We start from the raw sequence: 13736 nt of genomic DNA, 5'->3' as shown, positions 1-13736 counted from the left end.
AAGTGTAAAGAGCACCCTTGGGGTGATCCAACTGAGGCGGATTTTTTAATTCGATTAATTGCCCTAATGAGGAGATGTCACTCGAGCAATGATGACATCACATCATCTGGTGACATCATTACTGATGACATCACTCACTGATTACATCATCATTGAGTGCTCGAGGCAGGCCCGGTTCTACGGGGGTGCAAAAGCATGCATTGCACCCTTATTTTAATTGTCTGCATGCTCAGTTGAAAAGTTAAAAAAAAAAAAAAAAAAAAAAAATGCTACAGCTGCACACTTACTGTTTAAACTTGAATTATAGTTGTTGTTTTCTTTGTTCTTTGATGTGATTTTATGGCTTTTTGGCACCTATATGTAACCTTTTAAGGTTCAGATAATTGTATTATCATTATTATGGTCCAAATATTTCAGTAAAGCACTTAAAACAAATATTCTTGCTTGGGTGGTATCATTCTACTTGAAATGATGGTCAAATGCATTATTTTTAGTAAAATAACATGTCAAATTTTGTCAATTTTGTCGGCCTCCGGCCGGGCATCTGCACCCCTTCCTATCTAGGATGCACCCCTAGTCATCTTGTTCTGGAACCGGCCCTGGCTCGAGGGATGTCACAGCTGACATCACCAATCCTTATTATAAAAGGGAGCAAATGGGCAATGTCTGTGGGCTGAAACTTTCAGGGGGTGTAAAGAGCACCCGTGCGGGTGACCTGACGGAGCCTGATTTTTTAATTAGGTGATTGCCATAATTACCTAATGAGGTGATGTCATCAGAGATGTCAATGATGATGTCATAGGAGGCATTGTGACATCACTGATTATGTCATAAGTGATGTCATAAAGTCCCAGAAGTGATGTCATCAGTGATGTCACTTGGCAATTATGCATTGTGATGATGTCACAATCATCAGTGATGTCATAAGAGCTATTGTGATGTCATCAGTGATGCAAAGTTGTGACATCATCAGTGATGTCATAAGAGCAGTGAGCCCACACAGCGGGCGAGCTGCAGGGCGGGCGAGGGAGCAAGTGAGCCCGCACAGCGGTCGAGCTGCGTATGCGAGCTGCAGGGCGGGCAAGCCTAGTTCTATACATAAGTGATATTATCAGTGATTTATGATGATGTGTCCCAGTCCAAGAGGCTTTTGAGACCACTGTGTTCCAGACCAGGGGGGGTCTAACTCCTAGGGGGGGTCTACTTCCCACGGGTCCACTAGTAGTAGCTACAGTAGAAGTGTGCACAGTTACTTCTTGTGGGTAGGAGTAGACCTATCACAATGAGACATTTTTAGTAAAATGTTAGGCCTATTAATTGTGATTAATGTGAAATGGTCAACCTGCAGAAACAGCAGCACAATGTTTTCTGGCCTTTATATTGAACAACATTGAAGACACTGGTACACTAAATGGAGCTCTTTTGTGACTCTAAACCATCGACATAAATAAATAAACCGATTGATTTCTTTCGATATCCCTCGCTTTAGGTGTGCTGGGCACTGAAGTGAAGATGGGTTTCGAACGATGAAAGGCTTTTCTCCAATGCGTGTGTGTGTGTGTGTGTGTGTGTGTGTGTGTGTGTGTGTGTGTGTGTGTGTGTGTGTGTGTGTGTGTGTGTGTGTGTGTGTGTGTGTGTGTGTGTGTGTTTATGCAGCGATAAATACATAATAATAAATACAATACAATAAATAAAATAACAACTCTGTTTCCGGGATTCACATAGGCCTATCTTTTTAAAAAAGATCCTTCTTGTCACTTACATCTGCCTGATATTATGTAATATAGTCACTGAGTTTTGAAGGTGGCTTTGTCCTCCACAGCACCCCATACACCCCTGCTAGCATGTCCTCCACAGCACCCCATACACCTCTGCTAGCATGTCCTCCACAGCACCCCATACACCTCTGCTAGCATGTCCTGCACAGCACCACATACACCCCTGCTAGCATGTCCTCCACAGCACCCTATACACCTCTGCTAGCATGTCCTCCACAGCACCACATACACCCCTGCTAGCATGTCCTGCACAGCACCACATACACCCCTGCTAGCATGTCCTCCACAGCACCCTATACACCTCTGCTAGCATGTCCTGCACAGCACCACATACACCCCTGCTAGCATGTCCTGCACAGCACCACATACACCCCTGCTAGCATGTCCTCCACAGCACCCTATACACCTCTGCTAGCATGTCCTCCACAGCACCCCATACACCCCTGCTAGCATGTCCTCCACAGCACCCCATACACCCCTGCTAGCATGAGAACAGAGAGGAATGATGCAGGAAATGGAGTAGGAAGTCAGTAGGTGTAAATACGAGTAAATCAGTGTTAAGCAAATAGATGATATGATCGAGTGAGTGCTGATAATTTGAAAAGCCAGGATTTGCAAATCAGCATGTGAGCAGGGCAGTTGACCACAGGAAAGAAGCTGCTGTACATGGATCTAGTCTTTATGGACAAGTGGCTACCATTTTCCACACTACCTTCTGCATTATGTATTCTTTAAGGTGCTAACAAAACAGTCTGCAATCAAAAATTACATTTAGATCATCGCCTCATTTAACATTTTAGGCCCTTATCCAGATCCAGCATCTACAATGAGTGAGCAGGTAGCAGGTTTCTTCTTCGTGGACATTTGGCCTATTCATATTAGGGGGCCCTTTCCTTTTGTTCAGCACCATGCAGACTAACCAATCACGTTGATCTTACTCTGTAATCCTCGACATCATGCTTGTGGAGCAAAGCTACATTCATTAAGTAGTTTTCTATAGTGTTTTAGACATCTACTGACCACAGCAATGTAATTAAGCTTGGTAGATACTCGTAGTATTAGTAGTCAGTGTGTTCTTATGTGATTAGAGACACGCTCAGTAGAAGATCTATGGGTGACTTACTGTTTCCTTTAAATCCCTCATTAGTATGGAGCTCTAGTATGTACTCTCAGCCAGAAGAACACAGAGGAAATAATAATAATAATAATAATAATAATAATAATAATAATAATAATAATAATAATAATAATAATAATAATAATAATAATGATAATGATAATAATAATGATAATAATAATAATAATACATTTAATTTATAGAGTGCTTTTTAAAAGCACTTTAAAAACAAGAATTACATAGCATAAAAATCACACACGACATAAGTAATGTAATCAAACATTAAAATCAGTTTTGAATAGGTGGGTTTTGAGTAATGATTTGAACTGGGGGAGGTCGGTGCAGTCACACTACAATACACAATACAATACAATACAATACAATACATACAATACACACAATATCCATGCAAATACAAAGAAGAAGTAAAGCAGCAACAGTGGCAGCTCTTCTGTTGAAGCCACAGTAAATCAAACTGCTCTCCCACTGCAGCTGAGATGCAAATCATCATGGAGGTCACATTTGTACAGCAGCAGCACCACTGCGGTTGTCTGAGAGAACTGCAGTGTTACAGACACACCACAGTCATTTTCATCATCAGAAATATTCACATTTAAGAAGTTGGAATCGGATCATTTTTACTTGAAAAAATACTCAAACCGATTAATGAGTTAAAAAATGTGTTCATATATTTTAAGATTCATTAGTCATTTGAATGCAGACTCATTACACATTCTTGGGTTCTCTCGGCATGACACCACTCACTCATAGGACTGAGTCAGTGAACTGTTGTCTTGATTCCTATAAAATTACAATACTGTTGTGGGGAATAGGGGAAAGACTATATGTCACTCGTATGGACAGGCAGTCTGTGCGTGTGTGTATGTGTGTGTGTGTGTGTGTGTGTGTGTGCAGGGGCGTCATGCAAACCAAAATTCTGAGGGGGCGACATTCGGTGGCGACCAAAGGTCCCCGGCTAAAAAATGTCAGTGGCGACCAAAGGTCTGAATAGATCTGCAATGATTCAATCAGTCTGCCCAGATAAAGTGTGCTGAATCCACTCATGATTGAATCAGTCCATTTAGCTATTTCTAAAATGTTTGCCATTTGAAGCCAGATTTAGAGGAAGATCTCATTTTAAATTATAATTTTTTTATTAGAGTTTAGAGGGATTAGAGTGTTGTGATATCATTATTCGGTTTTAACCATCAATATTTTGCTCCTTTTCTCATTAGGGTAAATACTGTATATGTATTTAGAGATAAACATTCGGCAGCGACCAAAGGTCCCCAGCAGAAAAGTTTTGGTGGCGACCTAAGGTCTGAATAGATCTGCAATGATTCAATCAGTCTGCCCAGATAAAGTGTGCTGAATCCGCTCATGATTGATTGATTTATCTATCAATCGTCCATTTAGCTATTTCTAAAATGTTGGCCAGATTTATAATATCTCATTTTAAATTATCATTGGGATTAGAGTGTTGTGATATCATGATTAAGTTTTAACCATCAATATTTTGCTCCTTTTCTCATTACGGTAAATACTGTATATTTATTTAGAGATTTCGGTGATTGTGCTTTTATGGTTATTAGCTTAGTCACTTCCACACTAGCTTCTACACTGCTGCCACTTTTCTTGAAATAGCTCAATCTTGCTTCACCCAAAATGTTATTCACATAAAAAGACTATATCCAGTATCCACAATGCAAATTATTTAAAAAAACTGCATCTTGACCTGGAGACATCAAATGGATTTACCTGTGACAGTGGTGGTAGTGGTAAAAACAGCTCACTGCCATAACAGCTCTGGCTAACATTACAATGCTAACTTTAGCTGCATGGTAGTACAAATATAGCCAACTAACTTGCTATGCAAACTATACCTATAATAACTAACAGCATGAATTTTACTTCCCCCTTCATTTCTTTTTTCAAAAAATCTGAGGGGGCAACTGCCCCCCCAGTTTCAATGGGCATGACGCTTCTGTGTGTGTGTGTGTGTGTGTGTGTGTGTGTGTGTGTGTGTGTGTGTGTGTGTGTGTGTGTGTGTGTGTGTGTGTGTGTGTGTGTGTGTGTGTGTGTGTGTGTGTGTGTGTGCGCGTGGGTGGGTGCGTGCGTGCGTGCCTGCCTGCGTACAGTGCAGTGTTCACACCTCTGGGCTTTAAGAGATTCAGGTACATTCAGACTAATATATAAATGTTTTCCCAGGTTTTGAAACGTTCAATGCATTTGCTAGTGCTTAGAATCTGGAAGGTTCAGGCGCACAGGAGCTGCAGATCAGGTAAATCCAAAAATAAGAAATGAACACTTCCAACATGGACACTACGCCTCCTCTCCAGTGCCTGCCTCCTCTCCAGTGCCTGCCTCCTCTCAGTGCCTGCCTCCTCTCCAGTGCCTGCTAGAGACGGATCTTTTCCAAAGATTTCCTTTCTTCTCTCCACCTAATTCAACATCAGCACGACACCACAGACATTTGGGTCTGTAGCTCCCAAGGTTGCTAGGCAACAGTGACAAGAAGCCTGCCTCTCCGATTATGTGTGCAGTGTTTCAGTGTTTCACAGCATATCCGTCTAAATAATGACTTACTCACACCCATCTAAACCTCTTCTCCTGCCAAAGTACGTGTCCATTACAAGCTGCATGCATGAATGTATCTGTTTATTTTAGTTTTGTTTTATCAGAGTGACCTAAAAGGATTTCACTGATACTCCCTGGCACTGCCTTTGTTCTCTGATGAGCTATTTAACTCTGCATTTCTGCTGACTGTGGCGCAAAGGCAAATAAGAGATCCAACAACGCTTTAGCACAAATCAGTTGGTGCTACTTTAGATTATACAATAACAAAATAAGTTCTATGATCCATTTCATTATTCTAAAAACAAATCTGTTGAAAAACGTAATTTATGATACATTTTCATAATGGCTTATGTCAAAATTCCTGTTATAAAAGGAATTTAAGCTTGATATTACTTCAAAACAACAAAAATCACAGCCTTTAGTTTCTTGCAGCATGGAAGATGGGATGAGAGTCCCTAAATCTTTTTTTGCCTCATTAACCAAGAAAAGCTGCTTAGAGAGATCGTTTTGACAGTTTGAGACCAGACACTGCCTGTTTTCTGTCTTCCATGATGTTGAATGAGAATATTGTCAGAGAGATAGATCAAAACTGATACCATAAATAAGGAGCAAAAATTGAATTCAAGCAACGAGTGTTGATGCTTTTCTCTGAAGTAAAACAGAGCCTGTGGGTCCAGCACTCTGTCAGACTAGGAGGCTGCTGTCCTCAGGCATGACAGCAGAGCAGCACCTATACTCAAATCACTGTACTTCATCCATGAAGAGGGATCCTCTTTCTCTATCTACCAAACCAGATCAATGCCAGCTGTGCCATTGCACCATGGACTAACCTGTATCACAAAGATGTTAACACGTGGCATTTCCTTATTCTGTGCCAAATATATTATCATTGAGTTGAGTCCATCTTTACCTCCTCCATCACTGTCTGGTATGCTGCTGCCACTCTCAAGGACATTAACAGACTGCAGCGTATCATCTACTGTGCTGAGAAGGTGATCGGATGCAACCTGCCATCCCGTGGACCTGCAAGCCGCCAGGGTGCTGAAGCGGTCTCATAAAATCATAGCCGTCCCTTCCCACCCCAGACACAAACTCTTTAAAATACTCCTCCTCAGCAAGAGACTGAGGTATGTCAAGACCAAAACCTTTTGCCACAAGAACAGCTTCTTCCCAACTGCCATCAGCCTCATCAACAATTAAGGCCTGTAAGCCCCCTCTACCAATGACCCTACCAACCCCCCCCCCTCCCTGCCGACTACCCCCTGAACACAGTTGAATGAATACCCCCCCCCCCCCCCCACCATCAAATGTCACTTTACAGCAACAACAGCAGCTGGACTATACACTCGTTACGTAGTTAAAGTATTACAGCTGCTACTTTTACCAGAACTCTCTACTCTTGTTAACTGCATCGCGCACCGATTGGAGTGTAAATGAATCTTTAATGCCTACTTACCACTCCTCTTATTTGTATATGTATTGTATATATTGGACTGCACTTGCAATGTTGTGATTTTGTCATTCGATATTTTCCTATCTTCCTTTTATCTCTGAATATTGATATGACCGCTATACGCTGCATACTTACACGACAAAATTCCTTGTATGTAATCTTGCATATTGTGGCAATAAAAGTGATTCTGATTTTAAAAAATCTGATTCTGATTTGAAGCATTTGATTTGTTCTTTGTTAGGTGGCTGTCTCTCATCTCTACCATCAGATTAAAGAGACACACAATATCAGGAACTGCGCTGAACCACTACAAAATACACATGATGTGGAAAACCTAGAAGGCTTGGCTGATCATCAGTTTTCACAGCAGGAATCAACAACATGATGATAGGAGCATCTGGCTGCAATCCTTTTCAAGTTCAAATTGTGAATTGGATGCCTTTTTGGGCCCCATTCCATTTTTGTCATTATGGCAGATTGATCACCGATGCAGCTGTCTGCCCGTAGTGGCATTCTTCATCCCTCCTCTATGGTTCTTCAGGGAGTGATAGCAGGGCAGTGCCAGCGTGACATTTAGCTGTAATTGAATTGCAGTCTGCCCCCTTGTGGATGTTGATCTGCAGGCAGGGAGGTGAGGTGATTTGATACTCAACTAATCATGGTGAGTCACTGTGAAGCCATTTCATTCCTGTTGCCTAACCCTGCCAAGAAGGTTGACTATTTTTTATTTTATAAGTGTACATCTGCCTATTCAAGCCGCACAAAAGTAAAAACATTTGTCACCTTGTCGGCTGGACTGTTTTTTCCCCTACTCAGTTGTAGAGCAGACTTGAGAAATGGCAGTGAAATTAAAGAGCGTTAACCAGGCCATTATCTTTTCAAATGGCTTTTCTAATAGCAGTTGAGATGGCTGCTGAAGCTACATTAGCACTGCTGATGAAGAGGGCTGAGAGATATGCTCTTTAGGTCAAATGGACTATCACCAGCACACTGGCCTCTTGTCTGAACATGTGAAAGTGAGATAAAATGGCTTGTTGGCTCAGCATAATGTGGGTGTGTCTCACTGAGGTCTATAATAGATAACAGCGTCCTGGCTTTACACAATGCCAAACAATATTCAACAACAGACTGAGCTTGTTTTCATGGTAACTCATTGTATTCCTCCTCACGTGAAGCCATTTGTTGGCCAGGTTTGCATTGTAGCTGAGGGGCAGTGACAGGATGTAGCCTACAGCCAGGTCCAGAATGCTGATTGAGTAGCTGCTGCTCCAGGAATAAATGTGTAATGCACTGATAATAACTCATAATAAAAACGATATACTGTATATGGGTGCACAAAAACCTAGATGTTCTGGCCACTTTAATATGCTAATCGTTATTTGTATTAGGGTTTGATCGAAATTGTTTTTTGAAAGCTGACATCGATATTAATTATTATCTTATCTGTTATTGTTTATCACGGCCAAAAATAATTAAGTTTTCAGTCTTTCCCAGCATACCTTTATTCTTGTCAGGGTGGAAAAGTCATGTGACACTAAACTCTCCATTGAAAGACTAATGGAATTATTTCAAGGCAGGGTGACCCCTATTTACAGTCTATGGGTGACCCGCGCACCCTAGTGGTAGAGACTTAAAATGCAGTGTCGCTGTGATCAGGAAGGAACCTCTATCTTATTGGCAGTGGACAACATGATATTGATAGAATATATTGGCCTGATAGATCGGCAAACCAATATATCAGTTTAGGTCCTGAGCTGCCTTCAAATGCAGAATGTTGCATTTATGGTGCAAGTCTTTGACCACTGAGCCACCAGATGCCCCAGTTTACCATTTATTTCTATATGACTTTTGACAGCACAGTTTAAAAGTGCTTTACAAAGGACTGAATAAAAACCTAAAGATAGGATCAACAGTAAAAGCAAGGAGGGATGCAAGTAAAGCAAGAAACATCAACATAAAACATGAAGAGAAAAGTCAAGGACGACTAAAAAAAGGGGGAAACTGATTGCGTAAATTCTTAGTGTAGTCAACTTCAATAAAGTTGTCGGAGTGGAAAAGTCATGCAATAAAGTTGACAGAACTCTGATGTCACCTAACTTTTTTTATATTGGCCCGGCAATAATACACAATGACCCCTTACAAGCCATATGGACGGTAATAGCTGCTGCAATATCCTTATAATAAAAGAGAGTTTTAAAAGGACAGTTGGGGTCACTTTGGATCAATAGGACTTGGCACTATAGCCAAGCCCATACTATTACAGCCTCAAGATGCCAATAAATCTTAGTTTGACACATTAGACTTTCTTCACTTGGTTTGAGGTGAAGTGGACAGGTGAAGGCGGGGTGGAGGGGTGGGTGGAACGGGGAAGGGGGGGGGGGGCTCAAACGGAGTGGTGTTGTCACCACAATAAGCTGACGTGTCACATTTCCTGTGAGCCGCTTCATCACCCGTGACACAGAAAGCTGTCCCAGGCGTCTCTGAGGACACGCTGTTGTATTGTGTAACTGTGTCACATTATATGGCCTGGTCCACTTCTGCTGTGTTAGGGCGCCCAGTGAACACCTGCACTGCCACCCTGCTCCCACCCTGTTGGGTGTGCAAAGGGAGGGAGGGGCATAGTAGCCGGGCTACACCAATGGAGACAAAGGCTTATGTCATTCATTCACGTACGCGGCGTGTGCAAGATGTCACAGACAAAGGCTCAATATCCCCTTATGTCATTCATTCACATGTGTGGTGTGTGTGCAAGATGTCACAGCACGCTTCTGAGAGGCAACACTTAACACACAATGCTGAGCAACAATACAGAGCAACAAGGCTTTGCCAGGCTTCTGGATTTCAATGTTGAACGTATGCTATGGACAAATGCATTAAGATTTCCACACAGATAAAGAGCCTGCACTGCGTACTTGCAGAAACTGACAGAATTCAATTTTGTATGCACCTCTTATGGAACTGCATTCTACTGTGAGCGATGACGTTGTTATTGCCTCACAGAATGGACTATCATTATGCAGCTCTCCTAATCCCAAGAGGGAGGCATGTATGTTTGTTTGTTTATTTCTTTGTTTGTTTATTTATTTATTTATTTTATTCACCCATACAAAGTCAGGCCATTAAAACTCTTGTGTCAAAGCTTTGGTGAAAACTGTGTAAATTGTGATGAATAATTCAAAGACCACTATCGGTTTACGTGAAGTTAGCTTGCTTGGTTGCCATGGCACAAATGCATGTATTATTTACTGCCTGTGTGACTGACTGTAGGGCAGCAGAGGCTCTCTGTTGTTTCTAGCACTGTTCAAACTGTGAGGATTCAACACTGTAGTAATCCATGAGAGAAACACACGTTGTCTGGGCTCCATGAGAAGGAAGGGAGGAAGGGACTGGACAGCAGAGTTGTGGACCATGTAAGCTGTCGGTGGATTTCCAATGGAGGGGAGCATGTTGACGCCGGGAGAGGAGAAGCCACAGAAGCGGGTGAGGTTCCGCGTGGCTTCGGGGAACAGCGGGCGGGTCTTGAAGGAGATGTTTAAGGACGAGGGCCCTTCCGACTCCCTGGACTCAGACTGCACCAGCAGCTCGGCCTCAGACGCGGACCGGGCCAGCACCCCCTCCACCAGCGGGGAGGCAAACGGACACCTGTACGGCTTCCCGGGCTCCGAGCTGGACGACAGCGAGAGTGAGCCTGACGAGCTGCTGATGTACGCGGGGGCCAGCAAGGACCGCGTGTTCACCACCAAGAGGGTCAACATACTCAGCAAGAACGGAACTGTGAGGGGCGTCAAGCATAAAGTCAGCGCAGGCCAAGTGTTGTTTGAGAATCTTCCCAAATCCAGTAGTGTAAGTATTTGAACATGAAAGTTGTTATTTTATACTACAAGTGTTGCTGGAGTTTTTGACCTCTTGTGACCTCTCCCTTCTCCATGTAGGCTACCTTGAAAGTAGGTGAAGTCGTGCCAGAAGCCCCACTCTGCTTCTACAGTATTTGACAGGCCCCACATTAATTTCACACTGGTTGCATCAGCTGGGGAGACTTGCTAAAAATCTGTTTGTGTTGATGAAATTGCATAACTGCTTGTAGGATACCAATGCTACTTCAAAATCACAGTGTTGTCCATATATCCTCCGACTTAAGTCTGGTTACAATTTACAGGTCGCCTATAGAGAGCTGGGCTCATGGAGGTGAATGACTAGAATAAAAGCACACAAAATAGGCCAAGGTCACAGGGCAATTAAACATTAATGAGGCATTTCGTTAAGTGTTTCGAGAGAAGCTAATTAGGTTAATGAATTCTCAGCACTTTGCTTTCTAGTTTCCCTGTGCAAAGATCTGTTTCTTATTCTGAGGTCAAACTGGCTCTGTGCAGTGTGCAGTGGATGTAGAGGGGCAGTGGATGTAGAGGGGCAGAGTGAACACAGCATTTCTTTGCTTTGTGGTGTTGGCTGAACAAACAGCCTCAACTCACACTTGATCATGAATCTGATGGGCCTTAAAGGGGCACTTCACCGAAAAACAATGCCGATTTATTTCACACATGATCTCAATATGCGAAAACTGTAAACAGTTATGCAGGCATTCTGACAGTTATTGAGATTTGATTTGAGTTAAGTTGATGCCAGTCCTGTCATCGGAAGGAACTGAATCAATGTGTTGTATTGATTATAAGTCTTCGGGATGACACAATTGGCATCAATTTAACTCAAATCAACTCTCAATAACTGTAGTGAGTGAGAATAGCTCAGGTGAGGGTGAAGTTGTTATTGGTTTATACTCAAGGATGCAACACTACTGGTAATATTATTGTATGAATAACTCTACTATTGGTGTTGATACCACTAGTAACACATCTGTCTAGTTTGACCCATTCTTCTGGCATGTTTTTTTCCTCACTGACATGCCTACATTATTTTGCCACAATCCAAAGCAACCTGTTTCTGTGAAGGATGATTTGATCTATGCATAATTAATCTGAAACACATGCAATAAAAATGAAGAAATACAAGAAACAAATACAAACGAGAAACATTTGAATATACAGTACCTGTAGGTGCTGTATGGAAAGCCAAATAGGTCATTTCAAATTAAGTCTTGTTTATCTCCCTCTTAGGTGGAGTTGTCAGTTGAGTTTGGGCGGATAGTGATCTACACCACAAGCTTCCGCGTGGTGAGGAACACGTTTGAGCGGTGTGAGCTGGTCCGGAAGATCTTCCAGAACCACAGGGTGAAGTTCGTGGAGAAGAACATCGCCCTGGACAGCGAGTACGGAAAGGACTTGGAGGAGCGGTGCAAACGTGTAGGAGAGCCTCCTTCGTTACCAGTCGTGTTCATCGATGGACACTACCTTGGGGTTTGTTCTTATTACTCCTCTCTAATGGTTTCTATAATGGCCTAAATACCTTGCCACTGGGTGAGTTTCATGAAATACTGACTTATACTTATACTTGACTTATTTTGCAGGGTGCTGAGAAGATTCTAAGTATGAATGAATCAGGAGAGCTTCAAGATCTTCTGACAAAAATCGAGGTAGGTTTTCACAGTGTTTGCCTTTTGAAATTACATCATTAATAATTGATAGCAGTCAAATAGATCATTTTCCTATGAGTCAGGTCGAGTCAACTGCTTGCTTTGACACATTGATGTTTAAAAATTCATGTTTTCGTTTGGATTTACTAAGCAATCTGCTTTGCAACACATTACCAAGATTTGTCCTGCATAGAGGAATTCTTGGCACCCCCAAAAGAGGTTTTAGTTTTGGGTTGCAAGGGAGGGGGGAAAATGCCAATGACTGATATATTTGAGTTCAGGACAACCCTGAATGCATGTATATGTTTTATGTTTATTTAAGCAAGCATTTTTACTGTATCATTTTAGAGAATTTCAACGTTAAATTCCCACATTTAATGGCTTCCTTTCTGAAACTGGAGGTGCTGTAAACACACACATTACGGTACTCCATCTGACAATGACTGGTATGGTTGTAGCGGGCTATTCCCTTGCTGTATTCAGGATAACCCTGACTACACACAAGCCAAAATCAAGCATTTTTAGAGAACTAGGGATCTCGTGTGCTACGCGCTCGATTCCTAGGCTCTCGCCCGCCCTGCAGCTCCCCGAGCTGGCCCTGCAGCACAATTGCTAAAGTGACATCACTGATGACATCACTTCCGGGACAACATTTTAACAGAGAACATTGCCCACATGCTCCCTTTTTATTTATAATAGATTTCAAAAATTGTCAAGTCCAGTCAATTCTTTTTACTTTAAAATGACTTTAAATGTCTGAAACGTGGGTTGCTTGAGAAACGCATTGCTCCATAAAGTTCAGCCTTTATGCGGCCCGATCATGCTTATTGTTGTGCATAGTCACCCACCCAAAGGCCCATTCTGAGCCAGGAAAACTATAATGTCACTATAAATTCATAATATATTCACACTTTTTATTTGTCGAAAGCCAATGAGATGAACACAATGAAAACACCGGCAGACATCCCCCCTCTCCAGTCATGACATCAATAAAACATGAGTGAACGGTCATGTTAAAGATGTATGCACGTCAATAAGTGGCCATCAATAATGGAAGGCCTGTTATTGGTTCTCCTTCCAACACATTTGGTCAAACACTCAACACAGATTGCATCCCTCTATTCAAACTGAGAGTGTTTGAACAGTTTCATTTCACACAGTAATGTCATGCAAGCACTGGCCTTTACTCTGACCTCTGCTATAAGTTGGAGCTTAGACCGAACAGAAATCTTCACAACAAAATACAAAACAGTGCGTTGGCATTTAAGTCATGCAATCCAATCA

General features: G+C 42.1%; 1 protein-coding gene across 1 annotated transcript in view; it reads left to right on the top strand.

Moving 5' to 3' along the window:
* Positions 1-10357: 10357 nt before the first annotated feature.
* Positions 10358-13736, top strand: part of grxcr1a (glutaredoxin and cysteine rich domain containing 1 a) — a gene marked incomplete at both ends in the record, with an annotated part of 4333 nt that continues 954 nt past the window's right edge. Inside the window, 3 exons of the mRNA XM_083652486.1 lie at positions 10358-10768; positions 12037-12276; positions 12387-12452. Of these exons, the coding sequence (XP_083508612.1) occupies positions 10358-10768; positions 12037-12276; positions 12387-12452 (717 nt within the window). The remainder of the gene's footprint in view (positions 10769-12036; positions 12277-12386; positions 12453-13736) is intronic.

This window comes from Poromitra crassiceps (genome assembly GCF_964638095.1).
Source record: "Poromitra crassiceps genome assembly, chromosome: 15".
In the NCBI taxonomy this organism is placed as follows: domain Eukaryota; kingdom Metazoa; phylum Chordata; class Actinopteri; order Beryciformes; family Melamphaidae; genus Poromitra; species Poromitra crassiceps.
This window is presented reverse-complemented; position numbering and strand designations above follow the sequence as displayed.